The 21,873-nt window shown below is 37.6% G+C and overlaps 1 protein-coding gene across 1 annotated transcript; it reads left to right on the top strand.

Annotated features, from left to right (window-relative positions):
* Positions 1 to 1,786: 1,786 nt before the first annotated feature.
* Positions 1,787 to 2,677, top strand: LOC108975958. The gene is made up of 2 exons (XM_018944817.1): positions 1,787 to 1,910; positions 2,378 to 2,677. The coding sequence occupies exons 1-2, from the start codon at positions 1,807 to 1,809 to the stop codon at positions 2,655 to 2,657; spliced, it is 384 nt and encodes a 127-aa protein (XP_018800362.1). The 5' UTR covers positions 1,787 to 1,806; the 3' UTR covers positions 2,658 to 2,677.
* The last annotated feature ends 19,196 nt before the right edge of the window (positions 2,678 to 21,873 follow it).

Raw genomic sequence — 21,873 nt, 5'->3', positions numbered from 1 at the left:
GAATGTAAGGTGTATGATCATATCATATTAATGTAATTGACTGAATAAGCAGTCAAAAAGAAAAATATTTTTTCTCTTTTTACTCCTTTAAAGTGAATGATTGCTTAAGGAGTGCAAAATACGAAAAAAGTTGGCACTGGAGGTTTAAGTCCTATGTTGATTTATATGATAAAATAAAACTGTGACCAAAAATTTTGTCACCAGGCAAAACCGTAGTGGAGATAAAATATACCCCATACTCAGCACCCTACATAAAACTTTATATAATATATAAATATTATAATTCATCGTATTTTTGTTGGGGCACATATAACTAGATTTTCGCTAATTTTTTCTTCCATTTTTATCTACCTGTATTATTACGATTTGGATTTGATTCAACAGTTTCGATGGCACTGCCCAAATATTTTCATGGTAACCTTCGTAGTGGATTGCGCATCTCTTATGGGTACTCTGTGTGTTGTTTTATCAGTGGCAGTAATCTAATCAAAATCCCTTTCTACTCTAAGAAAATAATGTTAACACCCATGCTATAATACCATTCATTTGCTAACCAATGCATGAGAAATATTTTATTGAAATTTAGATAGAATTCTTTACTATTAATAGTACGTCTGTATGTCAAAACTGGGTTATATCGAATATATTCTTTCCTCATTTACCTAGTGTAAAGGTTTTCGAACTTGCGGTTGACTTTATACCATATCGGTATATCGGTCAATATGTAAGTCATCTCCATGATAACCAGATTATATCTTTACGCTCAGAATGGACAAAATTGGGTGAAAACTTACCCCAACCCCTATAAAACTAATACTATGATGTTCAAATATAGTGTTGGCTTTACTCCTTATAAGTTGTTAAGCTGATCATCTATATTTCGTTACTTGAAATGCAAAAAAAAAGTACCAACATTTTAAGAAATTTACAGTGGCGGAAATGAAACACGAAATAAAATGGAACATGAGTGAAAAAAATTTAATTTAATCATTAAAACTAATTTATACCTGAGCGCAGAACCTGAAAATGTAGAACATATGTATGCAGTATTGTGTATGTAATTTGAAGTAGTGAAGCGTAACCAATAAGACCCTCAATTTCGAATTTTTTGATGATACGTTATTTTGCATTTCAGGTGACCATATGTATGTATATACTTTAGATGATCTCTGACGTTTCCCTCTACTTGTCTACGTCTTGCAAACTGCATATCGTCATCTAAAATGTAAAATAACGTATGATCAAAAAATTCGAAATTTAGTGTTTTATTGATTATGATCCACTACTTCAAACTAGATACATATATGTAAGTACATATCTACAATATTTTAAGGTTCTGCTATCAGATATAACCCAGTTTTTACCAATATTTAAATTTTGTGTAACTCATGTTCGATTTTATAATGTGTTTCATTCTTTCCCTTATGAATTTCCGAAAATGTTGTTAGATTATTTAGCATTTTAGGTGACGATATACTCTGTAAACGTAAAAATGGTCACATTAGGCCGCGGCCACGCAGTAAACGACTGAGCGATGAGCGGCTGAGCTACGATTTTGAGCGACGTATGGCTTTTTACTGAGCGACTGTTGTTGAGCGATTAGTTGCTAAAATGCCGTTGTCAAGGGCTGTACAGCGTATATTACTGCTTGAGAATAGATATCATGTTTATAGAATCTTGCTACGTATAAAAAAAAGAAAGTATGGTGTTCATCCTATAAACAAAACAAGATAGAGATTCAGTGAATTTAATCATTTATATCAAAATCTACGTACATTTACAGAAAGATTCTTTCAATATCTACGTATGTCTATACAATCTTTTGATATATTGCTTGAAAAAGTTCGTCCTAAATTAACAAAACAAAGGAAAGCAATTCGTGCAGAGCAGAGGCTAGTTTTGACCTTGAGGTGAGTTAAACATAAATTTCATTTTATTCATGTATTTAAGTTAAACATAATATTACATATATACTTTACTGTTTGTTCTGATTATTGGAAAACGATGTCCGGTATTTGTTTAAAATTACATTTTGTATTTCTCCTCTGACTTCTAATTTTTCAATATTAGTCTTAGTCTTCTTCACTTAGTAGATCGTTAATCAAAGTCGAATAATTAGGATTGCAACATTGATATTGCTCTGGTTCCAAAAGATTCTCATCCATAGGATTCGGAACAACGCTTTTTTTAATGAAGCTCATCAAATCATAATATGGCCACTTAACTTTAACTATAAGAGCTTCGGAGCCCGATTTTGCTGGTTGACTCTTTTGCAGATTTCTCCTGTATGTGTCTCTTAAATTCTTCCATTTTCCTTTTGCTGCTTCTCCTGAAATGTTATTAGTATATTGAATTAAATTATATTACATATTTGCAGGTTTTTAGCTACAGGACATTCGTTTCGTGATTCAGCTTTTGATTTTCGCATGGGCAGAAGCACAGTCAGTTTAATTATTTCAGAAACATGCGAAATCATATGGAAAGAACTTTTGGAGGAGTATATGCCTATACCAACAACAGACCGCCTTAAAACTATCATAAATGATTCCTATAGGCGTTGGAAATTTCCGAACTGTTTTGGCAGTATTGATGGCAAACACTGTCAAATTAAGTGTCCGGCAAATTCTGGCTCAAATTATTTTAATTATTTGCCCTAATTTTCCGTAGTACTGCAAGGTGTAGCAGATGCTGACAAAAAAATTGTAACTATAGAAGTGGGAGGAAGAGGAAAGCCAAGTGATGGCGGTACTTTTTCTGGATCAACATTATTTCGATTGTTTGAAGCCGATAAATTGAATGTTAATCTTCCCCAAGCATTGCCAAACTCAAATACTATTTTACCTAATTTTCTGATTGGTGATGAAGCTTATCCACTGAAAACATATTTGTAAAGACCTTTTCCACGTATGAATTTAAATGCGAAAACAGAAAATTTTAATAATCGACTTTCAATAGCAAGAAAATGCATTGAATGCGTATTTGGAATATTAACCAGTAAATGGCGTTTTTGGCGAAAAGCCATTGAAAACAACACCAAGAACAGCTACATATTATTTTAATTAAATGTGCTTGTGTACTGCACAATTTTGTGAGGTAGCGCGATGGCGATAGTGATCTTCATTACTTACAAACAACAACAACTATAAACAATGCTAACGCTCAAACAAATACCGTTGATCGAGAACAACAGCAAAACTTCAACAGAAGCAGCCAAACAGCATTAAATATACGTAATGAATTAACAGAATACTTGTGGTAGTTTGGACGTTAAATTCCTCTTAAAATTTTAATTTTATCATGTTAATATGTTAACAATCAATTTTTTTATGAATAAAAAAACACTCACCAGAACAACCACATATTTCTCCCAGTTTTTTCCATATGTTGTCAGTGATATTTTTATTTTTGAAGTCTGCCACAAAACCGGGTAGCTTTGCACCTCAGAAATAAGCATTTCAATTTTAAATTTGTCCATTCTTTCTGTTCGCCGCTCAGCAGTCAACTGAAAATTAGAACATGTCTCAATTGTTAAGCGACGTCGCTCAGTCGCAGAGAAATCGCTCAGCCGCTCATCGCTTACTGCGTGGCCACTTCAATGTGTTCAATATGTTTTAATTTCGTCGCTCATCGCTCAGTGCGTGGCCGCGCACTTAAGCGTGCGATAGGAAACAAAGAAACTTGAAATTCTTTCCCACTAGTGATCTACGGCATTTACTTTTTCCATACAGTTATAGTTATAACAAAATGAATGAAAAAAATTAACAAAATTTTCTATACTAACCTTCAGTGGCACCCGGTCGTTTAAGACTATTATAACAAGGTTCTTAGAGATGTTGTTTTTTAATATATACATACATACATATGTATCTATGTATGTATAAGCGAAGAATTTATCAAAGTGAAAAAAGCAATAGAGTAAGGGTAAAAAAATGGTGTTATATCTAACGCTATGTTCCGTCGTAACTGTGATCATTTTTGACCGGTGGCGATAAGGGAAAAGGAAGAAACATGTGACCTACACTAGTAGGCATTTTAAATTCTAAAACATGTTGTGTATGAACTTGAACATATTATATAATATTTGCATTGAAATTAGTTTTTTTTCATACATCTTTAGTTGTGACTGCTCCTATCGGAATTGTTTTTTATACTCTTGCAACCAGTTGCTTTGTACAAGTAGTATTATATTTTTGTTTACCTAACGGCAGTACATAGTACCCAAAACTAATCGAGATAGATGACGAAAAAAGTTGAAATCCGGTCTATTTGTCTGTCCGTTCAAGCTGTAACTTAAGGAAGAATTGCAATGCGGGGTCCTTGGTACAAAAAAAAAAAACAAAAATTCGCGCTCGTAAATAAGCGTAATCGGACCAATGCCACACCCACAATTCGCCATAAGTTCAATATATAAGATATAAAACTAAAATTAGATACAGGGGATCGTAGTAGCAAGGTAAGTCTTTATAGAATTTCCATAGGTAGTATGTAATAAAAAACTATGAAAACTCCACGCAGCCTTTCTTAAATGGTCGAATATCTCGAGAAGTATTAATGATAGCGTTTTTGGCTTTGGACATTGTTTGTAGGAAATTTTATTTGCTACAAAAAATGTTCAAAGAATGAAAAGGCCGAAAAAGGCTTGGCTTAATGTGCCAAATGACCGTAATTAAAAAAATATCAATTTAAATGGAATTTACGATCCATCCTTGCATGCTTTAAACGCGATGCGCTTAGGTTATGCTTCACTTCCACCTTCCACCTGAAAATCGTAAAAATAAGTACACATGTTTATTTATAAATATTATAATTGATATATTTAGACTAGTATCCATACCAAGTACATTTCTACCCTTCAAGCGTCGAGATTTTTATTTTTTAATTATATAAATATTTCATAAAAAAAAGAAAAAGACAATCATTATCGATTATCACTAGATTTTTTTATACTTCATAACCGTTAACAGAAAGTAAGTATAATTTTAAAATTTTTACAATATTTTTATTGAAAATAATTGTTTAGCGATATTCTTATGACCTTCCATATTATAAAAAAAAATCATTATTTTATACCATAAAACACAGTAATTTAAATGTTCTATCTAGTTATTTCTTTCTCCAAGTGAGTGACCTCTCTTTTGATGACGACCATGGCAAATGAATTAAGGACTATGATTTGAGGGCATGCACCCGGAATGTCCGGTCCATTCATTCGGAAGGTGCCGCTGCTCAGCTGGTTGATGTACTCGTGAAAATAAAGGCTGATATCACCGCCGTCCAAGAAAAGCGACGGACAAGGACTGAGACGATTAGGTCCTTGTGGCATTTAGTACAGTGGACCTGTAAAAGAGCCCGATGGAAGAGACCACAGATGACTTCTATGCGCGCTTGGAGCACAACCATGAGAGCTGCCCCGCTACTATGTCAAAATCGTGCTTGGCGACTTGGGCAAAGAAGGTATTTTTGGCACGACGGTCTGTAAATTTTGCTTCCACGGGGAAACATCCTCAAATGGGTTGAGGCTGATCAACTTCAGCGGGGATCGAAATATGGTTATCTGTAGTACTAGATTCCAGCATAAGAAAACTCATCAAGCTACCTGGCTGTCTCTGGATCGAAATACCACCAACTAGATCGATCATGTTGTGATAGACGGAAGTATTTTAGACGTGTGTTCAAGATCCTTACGTACAGATGCAACCTATACCATTGGTTTTCGGAAATTGCAAAAGAACGAGGATTGCCGTGTTGCAGCGGAGAGAAAACAGGCTGCCTACCTCGCAACGTTAAGATGGACCACAATAGACACCGAGAGTTGAAGAGGGCAGCGAGATGCATTTGCAGACAGAAAAGGGAGAAGCCAAAATGCGTGAAAAGCTTAACTAGCTGGCCGACAGGGGCCGCGAAAAAATGCGGCAGCTAACGGAAGGTTTCAAGACCGGAACATACTCTTGTAGAATCCCCAAAGATGATCTAGTCACCGATGCCCAGAACATACTAAAATTACTACTGAATGGCAGTGAAAGTGCAACGCCAGGAGAAGGCGAACACGATCAATGACGATGAAGCAGACGTTCCATTGCCCGACCATGAAGAAGTTCGAATAGAAATTACCAGTCTGAAAAACAACAGAGCAACGGGGGCCGATGGATTGACGGTCAAGCCATTCAAACACGGCGGCGAAGAACTAATAAGGAGCATGCATCAGCTTCTTTGTAAAATATGGTCGGACGAAAGCATGCCTAACGACTGGAATTTAACAGTGCTCTGTCCAATCCACAAAAAGGAACCCACAAACTGCACCAACTACCATGAGAAACTCTTCCTCAACATCGCGTATAAGGTTTTATCGAGCGTATTGTGTGAAAGACTAAAACCCAGCATCAACGAACTGATTGGACCTTATCAGTGTGGCTTTAGACCTGGCAAATTAATAATCTACCATATATTCACCATGCGCCAAACATTTAGAAAAACCTATGAAAGGAGAATCGACAAGCACCACCTCGTCGTCGATTTCAAAGCATCTTTCGACAGCACGAAAAGGTGCTGTCTTTATGAAACCATACCTGATTTTGGTATTTTCAAAAATAATACGACTTTTTAAATTGACGATCAGCAACATCAAAAGCTCCGTCAGAATCGGGAAAAACTTCTTCAAGCAATTCGATACAAGCAGGTACGATCTTTTATAAGAGCGTACAGTTGCTGCCGTTTTCCGATGATAATGGTATCATCGGCCTCAGCACCCGCGCCGTTAGGTCAGCTTTCTATAGACTGGAAAGAAAATAAAGCGAATGCCCCTGGCAGAGAACGAGGGCAAGACACAATATCTCCTGTCATCAAACAAACAGTCGTCGCACTCGCGAGGTGTCTCTCACGTCTCTGTTGAAAGTCATAACTTTGAAGTCGTAAATAATTTCGTCTATTTAGCAACATTTGTAAACACGACCTACAATGTCAGCCTGGAAATACAACGCAAGATAACTCTTGCCAACAGGTGCTACTTCGGACTGAGTAGGCAATTGAGAAATAAAGTCCTCTCTCGACGAACAAAAACCAAACTATATAAGTTACTGCCCGTCCAGCTATATGGTGCAGAAATATAGACGATGACAATAACTGATGAATGGACGCTGCGAGCTTTTGAGAGAAAATTTTTTCGAAAAATTTATGGCCCTTTGCACGTTGGCCACGGCGAATATCATCGAATGCGATGGAACGATGAACTGTAGGAGATATATGACGAGATGGACATTGTTCAGCGAGTTAAAAGACAGCGGCTACGCTGGCTAGGTCATGTTGTCGGAATGGGTGAAAACACTTCAGCTTTGAAAGTATTCGACGCTGTACCCGCCGGGGGAAGCAGAGGAAGAGGAAGACCTCCACTCCTTTGGAAGGACCAGGTGGAGAAGGACCTGGCTACGCTTGGAATATACAATTGGCGCCATGTAGCGAAAAGGAAAAACGACCGGCGCGCTGTTGTTAACTCGGCCATAACCGAGTCTACGCCAATTAGGAAGAAGACCTATCGATGGGGTCGCCTTACGAACGCACCTTGATATTCTACTTCAAAAATTTTGAAGCGGTTATCGGACACTAGGTGGTCAGTCCGAGCTTATGCTGGTTTTAGCACTGTTAAGCAAGTACAGTAAAAGCTCTTTATTCGTGGGGTATATGTTCCCTAAATATCAAGCGAATACAAAAACCGTGAATACGGGATGGTAATTTGTATTTGATTATAGGGGATATGTTCCTAGGTGACAAAAAAAAACAAAAACAAATAGGTATATAAAAACATAATTTAATTTAAGATTTTGAACATTTTAATTAATTATCTTAAGGCTTAGGCAATGGTTTGAAGAATTGTAATTTCTTCTTGCTTAGCGGTTTTCAAAAGTTCCTTCAATTCAGACAGACAGATCAATGTTCATAAAGAAATCGCAGAACTCATTTGTCATACTTAAACATTCACTCAGATTTTTTAAATGAGATGTCACGTTTCCAGTGCTCTTCTTCAATAGGTTGTGAATTTGACATTTCCTCCAAGTCGGTTTCAGTCAAATCTTCATCTTGCGATTCAAGCAATTCCTGAATATCACTTGATTCTATCTGTTCGAACCCATCTCGCTCTATTCCATTCGCGATTTCGGTTATGTTTGCCGTCAAAATTTGAGCTTGCACAGATTCTTCGTCATTTTCTGTAGTCAGAGCAGGCCAGTTTTTTCCAGCATGACTTCAATGTGTCTGGCTTCAGTTCTTCCATTGATTATTTCGTGTTTACGATGCATTTTGCTATGTCAAATTTCTTCCAGCATTCTATAACATTCATATCTGGATTACATTCCATATTACCCAATATGATTTTGAAGGTTCGTCTAATGTATTTGAGCTTAAAGGCCTGGATTATTCTTTGGTCGATAGGTTGAAGCAAAACCGTCGTGTTGGTAGGTAAAAATGTCACTTCTATATTTGGATGCATAGTTTCAAGTTCGCAAGGATGACCTGGTGCATTGTCCAAAACCAGGAGCGCTTTAAAGTCTTAATTCTGTTTTTTTACATAAGTTTCAACTTCAGAAACAAAAAGTTCTGGAACCAGTCACAGAAAATAGCACTTGTAACCCACGCTTTCTTATTAGCACTTCGAGGATTAAACGATCTGGGGCTTAATGACACAATCTCCAGATGCATTGTAACATAGCAGCAGTGTAACTCTATCCTTTGCTGACTTAAATCCAGGAGCAGACTTTTCACTTTTAGAAATAAATGTTTTGTTTGGCATTCTCTTTCAAAACAGTGCAGTTTCGTCTGCATTAAATATTTGCTCAGGTTTGTATCCTCTATCAGCTATTAGGTTTGCAAATTCTTCTGAATATCGCCCGGCTGTAGCAGCGTCTTCAGATGCAAAGCGGCTTTTACTATAAACGGAACAACAATATTTAAAAATATATTTTATTTATTGAGGCATAGGGTTGCTTTTGAAGGTTCGTCTAATGTACCGATGGCGGCGAAGGCGGCCTGTGTCAAAATCCTCGGCGATATCATTTAACAACATTACTTTAGGCTAACTTGTAAAAAGATCTATTTTACTTTTTTATTAGTCCATTTGACAAGAATATTGGGTTGGATACCTATTGGAATAATTTTATTATTAAGTACCTATGTACTTATGAGATCCGCAAATAAATTCTTAGTCGCGAATATAGAAATTGGATTTTTACTGTACATATATACGCAGATACAGCATACAATCCATACATAGGGTACAATCATTCGAAAAATAATCAAAACACTTCATTAAATTGGCAGGTACGATAAATTGAAATTACAAGAATTTAAATTTGATAAAACACAAAAAAAACTGTTTTATAAGATGTCACTATTTTAAAATATATACAAGTATACATATATGTATTATATACAATTCGTGCTTATACTTATATGTTATAGTACACTAATTTCTTTATTGAGATCTCAATTGCACAAGAACATACATACAAGTGCAAGTATTAGAGTGTGTCTATATACAAGATAAGAACATAAACAAAAAAAAAATATATATATATGTACATATATATTTACATAATATATTGTAACCAAAGTGCGGTTAATAATTAAAGTACGTTTTTTTTAAATAAAATACAGAAATCATATATCCAATAGATACGAAACGGTATCAATAAACGGCTAAACGCGTATTATTAGTAAACGAATCCAAAAAAAATATCATTTTCATAAAAGAGTTTCGGTCTCAATTTTCATTTACAAATAATCATTACCCAGTGTTATAATGGTTCACCGCTTACATTTTTCTTTGAAGAATGCTCTGAAGAAAATCTATGTAGAATTCTTCGATACTAGGTAATTCATAAAAGTAAGCTATGCGAAGGAAATTTATAATTACGTACGGTTTCATCTTTTTTTGTAGAATGTGTAAAAGTAGAAGGCTTCACCGAATCGGATGTGTTCACCAAACTCAAAAAAGCATCAGACTCGCCAAAAGTCTCATTGCTTGGAAAAAAACAAAAAGAGACTCAGCCACAAAATCAAAAGAAAACCATTCCTTTTATACATAAATACTTATTTTCATAACAAATTTCATACAAGTATCGTTAACTGTGGCATCGAATAATTCTTTGTCCCTATGGTAAGGGAAAGGGGTGATCTGTTACTTTTCGTAGGACATCACGTGATAATTTTCATCGGTCGGAGTAAACGATACAATCATGCTGCATCGTTTTCTTACCAATGCCTATCAATTATTTTGAAAAACTACATCATTTAGAATACTAAATGAACTTAGATTCAAAAGAAACAAAAAATTCAAAAAATTTACAAATACAAAAAATGATTTCAGACTATAAAAGTCCAGAAGCTACACGTTCAAAGCAAAATACTAAAAAATAAAGAGGGGTAAAGACCTTTCATATATCAAATTCATTGCTGAGAGTGACAGTTTGATACGATACTGATTTTCATATTCACCGATTTAAGGCAATTCTGAATCGGTATTAGAAATCAAAAAAGACAATTTTGGGCGCATCTTCAAGGTGCATAAAACGCAATCGTAGAATCTGATGACTCAGATTTACCAGAAAATTTTAAATCCTCGGTTTACGCCAGATATGAAATCTGCCTAGACCAGTTCGAAGAAACAAAAACGATGATTTCAGATCAGCTAAAGCTTTTGTTACACCTACTCCACATCCGAGAGTAGAGCTGCCACAAAGCTACAGTCAAGAGGCAAGTTCAGGCATTCATCTCAAATTGCCAGTGTGCGATACAGAAATATTTCATGGAGGGCATGTTTACGGCCGTGTACATAAACCATTAAAATTATCACAGACACAAAAATTGTATCACCTGCAATACAAAACTAAAGGTCAAGCAGGCGTAATAGTGAAACAGTTCGCCCTTAATGACGATAATTCCAATTTGGCTTGGGAAGCCCTGAAGTTAAGATACGAAAACCAACGAATATTGGTAGATAAGCTAATAGCGATATTAATGAACTTACCAAAAATTCAAAGGGAAAGAAGTAACGAATTTATCAAACTTCAATCCAGTGTTTTCAACTATTTGTCGGTTTTATCGACACAAAACATTCCCACAGACAGCTGGGACCCTATACTGGTAAACATATGCACAGCGGCATTACCAGAAAAGTCGTTATTGTTGTGGGAGCAATCTCTCTCATCAAGAAAAAAATGGCCCAGTTGGCAACAAATGAAAGATTTTCTCACCACCCAATATGAAATTGCGGAAAGGTTAGAAGAAAAAATAATCAAACCAAAATGTTTAAATGAGTTAAACATTCACCCACTCTACCCGGGAAAACTGGCGCACCTTAATAAGACAGCTTAATTCACCACAGCTGAAGACACCAACACGACTCGCCATACGTATAYACTCACTCATCAAAAAGGATGGACAAGGAGAAAGCAGACTCGGTTGGTTCGACACTTTCGCCATATGCATCGCACGTCAACATTCGTACTAAACAATCCGTCTGCACAACATTACGCCCTACACTACGCCGCGTCCACGTGCCATACACCAGATTTCGTCTCAACCCGATGTGCAACAATTTCCCACTGCGATTAATTAAACTCCGCCGATAACATTTAGATATACATATGTATTTTAAATTGTATCTTAAATATGAAACATATTAAAAGTAAATTATACAACCTATTACCCGAGTATTTTAATTTGTAATTTGCGGAAATAATCACAAAAGATATTCAACACGATCTCAATAGAAGCTTTCACAGGCCCCAAGCCAGTAGCAACAACAATCTAAATTGAAGCATCTTTAAAAATCAAACGTTCACATCCGAACAATACAAACAAACGTCATGCAAAGGGGGACATAAGCTTAAATCTTGCCAGAAATTTAAAAAATTAAATACCATTGACCAAAACAATTTTGTAAAATCAAAAAGACTGCGCACAAACTGTTTAACATATGCTCACATGCTTAAAGATTGTAAAAGCAAATTTAATTGCGTTTATTGTCACAAACGACGCCAATTCATGCTTCACATAAATAATTTTTCCAGCTCACCCAAAACAGCGCAAATATCAAAAGAGCCACGGGTTTAGCAAATTCCGAAGTGCCAAGTCCACAAAATGCTGCTCAAAGGCATTAAAAACACGAAACGCTATATAGCGAAAATCAATGTTTAAGCTCAGGGCCCTAATAGACCAAGGATCACAACAATCTTTCATAGCGTCTAGGACACAAAATAGGTCAAAGCTACCAACAAAACACGCCAACTTTGAAATTACGGGAATGGGCGGAAAAGTAGTTCAGAACTCTAGTAAAATCTGCCCCATTACAACAATTTCCAGACACACTCGCCTTAGGTCTCTCTCGCACTTTTGTAATACGGCAGTTTCTAAGTATAGAAAAAACCTACTTATAAAAGGTGAACTGAAATCAGAATAGGACGGTGTCTTAGAAAACTATTTCCATTTACATCACATGGAGAAAGTAAGCCCATGTGAAAAAATCATAAAAGGCAAATATTACTCATTCCAATTGCCACATCATGCAGTAATAAATCCTGACAAAAAAAAAAAAACAACAAAAGTTAGAGTTGTCCTGGTTCGGGGAATTCAATAAATTATATTCTATTTACGGGAGCTACATTTTCCTGAAATCTGCCAATGGTCCACTACGCGACTTTAAGCTGAAAACAGTTTCCTTTGGCGTAAACTGTGTCCCATATCTAGCTATTCGTAGACTACACGAACTGTCAGAAGACACGAAATCAGAATTTCCTCTGGCAACACAAATCTTAAAAACGCAAACGTATGTAGACTATATCCTGTCTCGGAGCCACATCCTCTCACAAGCATACGAGGCCTTATCACAAGTGATAAAGGCTCTCAACACCGCAGGGTTTTCTCTAAAAAAGATCACAGCTAATCACCCAAATATAAATATACCAAACGACAATTTATTGCATACTAATTTCCTTAAATTCGAAAAGGAAAGTACTACAAAAACTTTGGGTATACATTGGAGTGCGATATCTGATCAGTTTTCATATAGTTCTGAGTCAATATCCGCACTATCCGCCATAACAAGGAGACAAATTTTGTCCTCGGTGGCAACACTTTTCGACCCCGCCGGATGGTTTCGCCAATTATTATACAAGCAAAAATCCTAATACAGCAGGAACTGACTGTAATGAACAACTGAAACCACTTCGTTTAGTTTAGTGATATCTCATAGATACAAATGCCACGATGGGTAAATTATGCCCCTGAGCACAAAGTCGAACTACATGGTTTATGTGATGCCTCTGAAAAGGCATATTATGCCACCATTTATGTGCGCACACAATCAGACACAGCGATCATCAGTCACCTACTAGTAGCTAAGAAGTTGCTCCTCTAAAAACCAAAAGTCTACCACGACTTTAACTAATTAGTGCACTACTACTAGCCAAACTAGTATCCATGCTGCAAATACATCTAAATATGGAAATATATAAACTACATCTCTGGTCTGATTTTGAAATTGTATTAGCCTGGTTAGAAAAAGACGTATATTTCCAATCGAACGTCTCAAATCCTTGACCTAGTGAGATCAGCCACTTGGCGACACGTAGCCCGTGCTGACAATCCTGCCGATCTGGGTACAAGATCATGCAAGCCCCTGTACCTGGCCACCACCATTCTTTGGTGAAATGGTCCACGATGGTTAACAGAATCTCCCGATTCTTGGCCATATCGCCTATGCGCAATATATGTAATTGCCCCAGAAAGTCGAAAAAACGACTATAATCATACAGCTTTAGATGACGCCGGCATCCTTAAGCAATTTTCATCATACCCCCGTGTACTCAGGGTAATCAATTACATGCTCAAGTTCTTTAAGCTACTCAAAATTAAAGTTAAGAAAACACTCTCAGTATACTCCCAAGGCGATACATTGACCTAGACCTTTCAGCAGCGAGATGTCACTAATACGAGAATCGAATAATAAAGGAGCTCACTCTTAGTGCTAAATCCATTTCTGGATACAAAGGCTCTCCTTTGTGCCAATGGTCGGCTTGCCAACACAAGCTTGACGTATAACGAACGCCATCCCATAATTCTACCAGAAGAATCACAACTTGCCACATCACTTATCCGTTATATACACATACTAATGATACACCTTGAACATCGCTTGATGCAACATATAATCCGCCAAGAGTTCTATATTCCCCGACTAAAGGCCCAAATGAAAAAGTGCCTTTTCATGTGCAAGATCTGAACGATGCATAAACAGAAAATGAGGATGAGAGAAGGACGACAGGGTTTTTCGTCAAAACAACGACGGACGACAACGGAAAAACTTTTATAGGGGCTCAAAGAGGGACAGAAAAACAGTTTGTCGATTTCATTAAGCAAGTATAAAAGTAGTGTATGCTAGGGGGTCGATTCCGAACTTTTTTCGATTCGGGATTTCTAATAGTGCAGAAAAGTTGCCTTAGTAATTCCAGATTCCAATGCAATTTCTTGTTTTGACATCGGGTTGCATCTTCAACCCCAACTCCGGCCTTGAAATTTCGGAAATTCGCCTAAAATCGTGAAATTGTCTACCTAGCGCCTGAAATATGCATCTCATGGCAAAATGTTTAAAACAAAAGTTATTTGTCACGTCATTTGCTACCGAAAGCTACCACAGCGCAAGGTGAAAATTGTTGCAGCTCTCAGCTAACCTGTATTGGTCACCCAGAACCCACCGCGTGGAGATGGTTGCTCTCCGGGTTCCTCCCAAACACAACCCAATCAACCAAGCATATGTAGAGTGGAGGCCAATAACTTTAGAAGATGCCTCTGTCACTAGAATTCACTAAATTTCCATACCTCTGCAGTGTCACTCGACAGCCCTTTTATGAGTTCTTCGTTAGAAACTGAACAAGGAACTGGTAATAGTTATTAGCTTTGAAATTCAGCTTTGGCACTTTATTATATCTAACCCTTCCATTTACAGTGTCAGACTCTGCTTCTCTAGCTGTCAGAAAACGGTCAAGGGCCAACTTTCTGACTTGGTCTGTGCTAAGCCGGGTCGGATTAATAACCTCAGAAGGTAATTGGCAGAGAATGTATTTGGACTCTTTGAGACAGCATATATGTGTTCGAAAAGAGCACGAAATGGAAGTTCGTTGAAATGAAGAAAAACAACCCACTCTAATGGCCTACCTATTCTTTCTTCTAGTTTCCGAATGATTACACCTTTCCAACCTGTGTTCGTGTTGGTGCCATCAGAACCGACAACTTCAAGATGTTCCACATCAATAGAATTGTCTTGTAAATATTGCCATACAGCTTACGTTTCATCCTCAGCTGACCAGGAAGGAGAGGTGACGTGGCCAAAGTAATGACAACCAGCTTCCGCTATAAGACAAATATGTTCCACTTTGACAGTGTCGCGGTAGAACCTTTCACCTTCGCTGACTTGTGTAAGTGTATTGTCTTTGCGGCCGTCAAAATACAGCCCATATACAGAGTCAATACTTTCAGTGTTTTGGAGCTTAACTCCAACACTTTTTTTTACCCGACTAATCTTGCATTTGCAGTGACAAGGCAAGCCTGATCCTCTGTTATCAAACGTGCTTTTTTGGCATCCAGAAAAGCAGATGAAACAATCAAGGCCGCTGCTCTATCACTTACTCCAAATCTTTGGGCAACTAATGCATTGTGTTCTAATACTAGGGTGTTTTGTTTGGTTTTAGAGGATGGAAGAGAAAATTCATCATCAGCATCGTTTTTGGAAGAATCCATGTGCGACGCACCAACATTGTAGTCGTCTGTATGCGAGTCTGGCTGATCTGAATGGCCACGTGTTCTAGCTGATACTTTTCTGGTAAGTGTTGATGTTGAATGACGTTTTGAAAGCTTTTCTTTACGTTCACGTACGTTTTCTTTGTAATCTTTTTGGTTTCAGGTAGATCAACACTTCCAATGCGACCAATTCTTCTGGTTCTCTGGTGCAAGAGAAATGGTTGTTCATTGATAGGAACTTTCCTTTCCTTTGGACAAGTGCAAGAAGAAAAATAAATGCATTTACAAGCAGCGATGTCAAATAATTTTCCGGCAGAAGAGACAAAGTCATCTCTTTTAGAGCTCAAACCCATTGGGTTCCTTAAAAACATTTGTTTAAAAGTCAGAAATTTCTTATGGTATGTGGTGAGCATTTGTACAACTCTGGTGTGTAAAACTATTGGAATAGATGACTTTTTGAAGGTATTTTCAACCTTTTTTGCAACTATTTCTGAAACCTCTATACGCCCTATACGAAATCTTTCAAACTGATAACACAAAAGAACATTCTGGTAAGTAGGTAACTGGAACTCACGAGAGATTGTACGGATATATGCCAAACACAGGACATTTCTGTCTRAATTTAAATTTAGATACAGACATTTTGAGTTCTGTGTTCTGTTGAGAGAATATAAGTGATAGCACTCGGCGAAATYAAMGACAAGAGTGAAGGAAMTCGATGAAAAAATATTTATGTGAAGACCAGTCCGAACGTGTCGTATGGCGCAGGGAAATGAATGTAAGTGATAGAACTCGACGAAATCACTGACAGGAGTGAAGGAACTCTATGAAAAATTATTTGTGTGGAGACCTTTCCGAACGTGCCCCTTGGCGTAGGTGAATGAATGTGAGTGATAGCACTCGGCGAAATCAAAGTTGTGGCCGCAAGCCGATTTCACCTTGCGCTGTGGCACGCCGCATTTTCGCTCGTAACTCGGGAACGGTTCGGTCTACCATTTCGGTAGCAAATGACCTGACAAATAACTTTTGTTGTATACATTTTGCCATGAGATGCGTATTTCAGGCGCTAGGTAGACAATTTCACGATTTTAGGCGAACTCCCGAAATTTGGGTAGGGGTTGAAGATACAATCCGATCTCAAAACAAAAAGTTGCATTGGAATCAGCAAGTACTACGACAACTTTTCAGCACTATTAGAAATCCCGAATCGGAAAAAGTCCGGAATCGACCCACCCTATTAGACACAGGGTAATATGGATATGGATGCTGATATTACGGTTGCACCAACGCCAACTATACGTTCGGCTGTCCCCGTAGCAGCGCCACGAACAACCACGTTAACAACTGCATCAACCGTTGCACGAAGTGCCGCCCGACAAACACCGACCGCGGCTTCGCAGCCACCCCGAACCCAATGTCCGCTTTGTTGCCGCCCACACCGCTTAAAGCAGTGCCCTATTCTTAAGGGGATGACTCCCAATCAACGTCAACAGGTGGCTCAGGCACATGGGCACTGTTTGAATTGTCTAGCTCAAACGCATGTCACACAGGAGTGTCTATCTGACAACATGTGACAGTACTATGAGCGGCCTCACCATACACTGCTACACTGAAATCCCAGACGCACTGTCGCCCGTCCATCTGCTCCCCGTAGACGCGATTTAGCCCGACATGCGCAATCAAGCACGGACCCGTCAAAGAGAAGTAATCGTAGCACCTCCTGCCTCGCGTCCACACAACGGCACTTCGACGCGGTGCCAACCAGTAGGGCCGCAACCTCGCCGCACGACCGGACTCAGCAACGTGGTCTCCACCTTGCAACAGCCACAGCTGTTTGTACTGTACAAACATACATAAGGGAATAATGTACCAAAAAATAATATATACATATAGTCCTGTGTAAGCATTGGTTTATTTTGCTTGCCGGTCTATAAGCCAGAAATAAAATTTAAATAATTTTACTTTATAATACCTACTTACGTATAAAATAAACAATAAGTATATAATAATATTAAACGAATGTGTCAAATATGTCATTGACCCATCGCCAATTAGGAAGGGGTCACCAATTATAACTTATGGCGTGTTTTAAGTAGAATTGCACAGCACATCATATAACAGCTCTGCTCTGCACTTCCTAGAATGTAAGATGAAACTTTGTACCTTGGCTTAAGAGAATAATTGTATAAAAGGATGTGAAATGAAGATATTTCAGTTTAATATCTTAAGAGATCGTCTCAGTGTGACTCTCCGAAAAATCACTGATTTTTGAGATTTCTTTTTATAAATAAATACATTCATGCGATAGCGAATTGCGTTAAAAATATTTTCTCCAAATGGGAACTAGATATTTCCAAAACTCTTCCTCTGAGAGTGGAAAACGTTTTGAAAAACACCATTCGGATCTTGTTGATATTTAGTGTGGCTGTCAGTATATTGCATGATGGAATGTGTGTTGTAAACTGGTGAATGCGGTGTGTCAGTGTTGTCTGTCTGCAGAATGGCCATCCCGGCCCCCCAGGGCGAATTGTTAGCCTAGGCGTCGGTGTTTGTACAAACATTTATAAGGTGACGCACGCATCTTTCCACATATCTGTTATAATGGGCAACTAATGGCCGAAGCTCATTTTCTGTCAAAAAATCAGTGCGTCGAAGCACTGACGCGACGGCAAATTGTCACAATATTGTGTTGTTGGTACAAAATCCTACCTGTGCCGAAAGAAGCTAACAAACGATCGCTGTTTGTCACCGCTTTCCTTTCCGCTGTTACAGCTTCGCCTAAAAATTAGCTTAAATATGTATGTTATAATCTTGAATTATGATGCTATTTGAAACGATTGTTGTTTTTGTAGAACAATGTTTACATTTTTTGTTGGTGACATATTCGCATGTGTAAATTAATTATTCGGCTGAGTTCTGGTGGGCAACTGCTTCGTTTCATTTTATTTACTCTTCTTAAATACAATATTTTTCTTAATCCTAGATAGAAATATTAATTATATTAATTAATACTTTTTTATGTATTTTTATATTTTGATTTGATTTTTTTACCATTATTGTTTTGTTTTATTTTGCCAGAGTATCCTTGAGCTGTCGTTTTTTGATCTTTTTGTCCCAAAATAAATGTTTTTCAATAAAATATTGCCTGTAAAATTTTCGGCAGGCGCTTCAGGAGTATCGGTTCCCAAAGAATTATATTTTTATTTCCTTTAACTTTATTTTTCAAAACTTTCTTACTTTCCTGTTGCTCATATTCCCTTCCTAAGCTAAATAAATGCAGCTCTCTACCACCATTTATTAATAATTTCACATTCATTATTACCGCCCCAAAATTACTTAAGGGGCACACCTAGTGTGAAATTTTCCGAAATTTTTTTTTCATATTTCGATAGGTTACAACTTTAAATATAACATACTAAAATTTCAAATCGATATCTGAAACAGTTTTTGAGTTCTCTTCTTCTTAATTGGCGTAGACACCGCTTACGCGATTATGGCGGAGTTAACAACAGCGCGCCAGTCGTTTCTTCTTTTCACTACGTGGCGCCAATTGAATATTCCAATCGTAGCCAGGTCCTTCTCCAGAGCTGAAGTGTTTTTGTCCATTCGGACAACATGACCTAGCCAGTGTAGCCCCCATCTTTTAATTCCCTGAACTATGTCAATGGCGTCATATATCTCATACAGTTCATCGTTCCATCGAATGCGATATTCGCCTTGGCCAACGAGCAAAGGATCATAAATCTTTCGCAGAACTTTTCTCTCGAAAATTCGCATCGTGCACTCATCAGTTGTTGTCATCGTCCATGCCTCTGCACCATATAGCAGGAGGGGAATTATAAGTGACTTACAGAGTTTGGTTTTTGTTTGTCGATAGAGGACTTTGCTTCTTAATTGTCTACTCAGTCCGAAGTAGCACCTGTTGGCAAGAGTTGTCCTGCGTTGGATTTCCAGGCTGACATTGTTGGTGGTGTTTACGCTGGTTCCAAGATAGACGAAATTATCTACGACTTCAAAGTTATGAGTGTCAACAGTGACGTGGAGCCAAGTCGCGAGTGCGACGACTGTTTGTTTGATGACAGGAGATATTTCGTCTTGCCCTCGTTCACTGCCAGACCAATTTGCTTTGGTTCCTTGTCCATTCTGGAGAAAGCAGATTTAACGACGCGGGTGTTGAGGCCGTTGATATTAATATCATCCAGCTACCCGGCTGTCTCCGGATCGAGAAACCACCAACCAGATCGATCATGTTGTGATAGACGGAAGACACGTCTTCAGTGTTTTAGATGTGCGTGCGCTCCGCGGTCTTAACATCGACTCGGACCACTATCTTGTTGCAGCCAAGATTCGCAAACAAGCAAGGGAAACAAGGAAGGTTCGACGTCAAAAGGCTGCAATCTCAACATACAGCCGAACGATCTTCTACTCGACTTTTTTCTATTTAGATGCATCATGTGGGACTGGTAAAACATAGTTCGACGTCAAAAGGCTGCAATCTCAACATACCACCCAATGATCTTCTACTCAACTTTTTTCTATTTAGATGCACCATGTGGGACTGGTAAAACATATTTGTTACCTTTCATACTTGCGAAACTACGGTCAGAACATAAAATTGCATTAGCAGTTGCATCATCACGCAAAGCTGCTACTTTGTTGGATGGTGTGCGGAGAGCACATTCTGCTTTCAAGCTACCATTAGATATTTCCTACAATCCAAATATTAAAAAAAGAAGCGGAATGGCAGCAGTGTTACGGAAGATTTTGATTCATAATTTGAGATGAGTGTACTATCTCTCATAAGCATTCACTGGAACCATTAAATATGAAAATGCAGGATTTAAACAATAGTGACAGACTTTTCGGTGATTTTCGGCAAACGTTGCCAGTTATTCCTCGCTCTACTTTTGCAGATGAAGTTAATGCATGTCTAAAACAATCAATTCTATGGAGAAATGTTGAAACACTCAGACTGATAAAAAACATGCGAGTACAACTCCAAAATGATCCAACAACGCAAGCATTTTCTAAACAATTACTGGATCTTGGAAACGGTGAAATAGAATTTCATCAAGATACTCAACATATTAGATTGCCAGATAATTTCTGTACTGTTGTTCAAACTAAAAGTGAACTGATTGAGAGTGTCTTCCCGGATATACTAAATAACTATTTAAATCATGACTGGTTTAGTAATCGTGCAATTTTAGCAGCGAAAAATGTTGATGCTGATCTGATAACTACCAGATACAACATTTAAGTCTATCGATGCTACTGTAGAAGGAAACGAGGCAGTGAATTTCCCAATTGAGTTTTTAAATTCTTTAGACATATCAGGAATGCCACCACACAATCTACGATTGAAAATTGGATCACCGATTATTCTACTACGTAACTTATACCCTCCTAAACTGCAACGGCACACATTTGGTGATCAAAAGAATTACTGGAAACGTTCTTGAAGCAACTATTTTGAAAGTAAAGTTTAAAGGAGATGATACCATCAGACTCTCCCATACCATTTAAAAGACTACAGTTTCCGATTCGTTTAGCTTTCGCGATGACTATAAATAAATCTCAAGGCCAAACAATGTCTATTTGCGGATTAGACTTGGAAAATCTATGTTTCTCCCATGGGCAGTTATACGTGGCGTGTTCACGAGTAGGAAGACCATCAAGTTTATTTGTATTAATAAAGGACCGATTGACCAAAAATATTGTACATCAATTGGCGCTTCATTGAACATTAACTGTGATTTATTACGTTTATAGACATTTAGAGTATCTATATCAAATAAAAATATTCAAAGTATTTATTAAATATGTTAAAAAAATGTTATGTTAATTTGTGTTAAATTTTGTCTTTCAAATCCTTCCGGAATCACGCAACCACAGCAACGAGTGGCCGGGTCTGCTAGTATTAAATATTAAAATTAAAAATTCAACAGGAAAATGTTAATAAAACTACCGACACAATTTAATAGCTTACAAAATATATATTCGAAGCCGGAACGTTTCTATTTAGATATGGGGAGTTAACGCCACCAACACCTAACGGCATTTAACCAAAAAAAAAAAAAAAAAAAAAAA

Source organism: Bactrocera latifrons, unplaced genomic scaffold (genome assembly GCF_001853355.1).
Source record: "Bactrocera latifrons isolate USDA-ARS-PBARC rearing strain unplaced genomic scaffold, ASM185335v1 scaffold_700, whole genome shotgun sequence".
Taxonomy (NCBI): Eukaryota; Metazoa; Arthropoda; class Insecta; order Diptera; family Tephritidae; genus Bactrocera; species Bactrocera latifrons.
This window is presented reverse-complemented; position numbering and strand designations above follow the sequence as displayed.

What these genes read in the sequence shown, in the direction of transcription:
- LOC108975958 (XM_018944817.1), top strand. Translation starts at nt 1,807, where the DNA reads ATGTCTATACAATCTTTTGATATATTGCTTGAAAAAGTTCGTCCTAAA. An exon ending in AGGCTAGTTTTGACCTTGAG is followed by an intron (nt 1,911 to 2,377) that starts GTGAGTTAAACA and finishes ACATATTTGCAG; the next exon opens with GTTTTTAGCTACAGGACATT.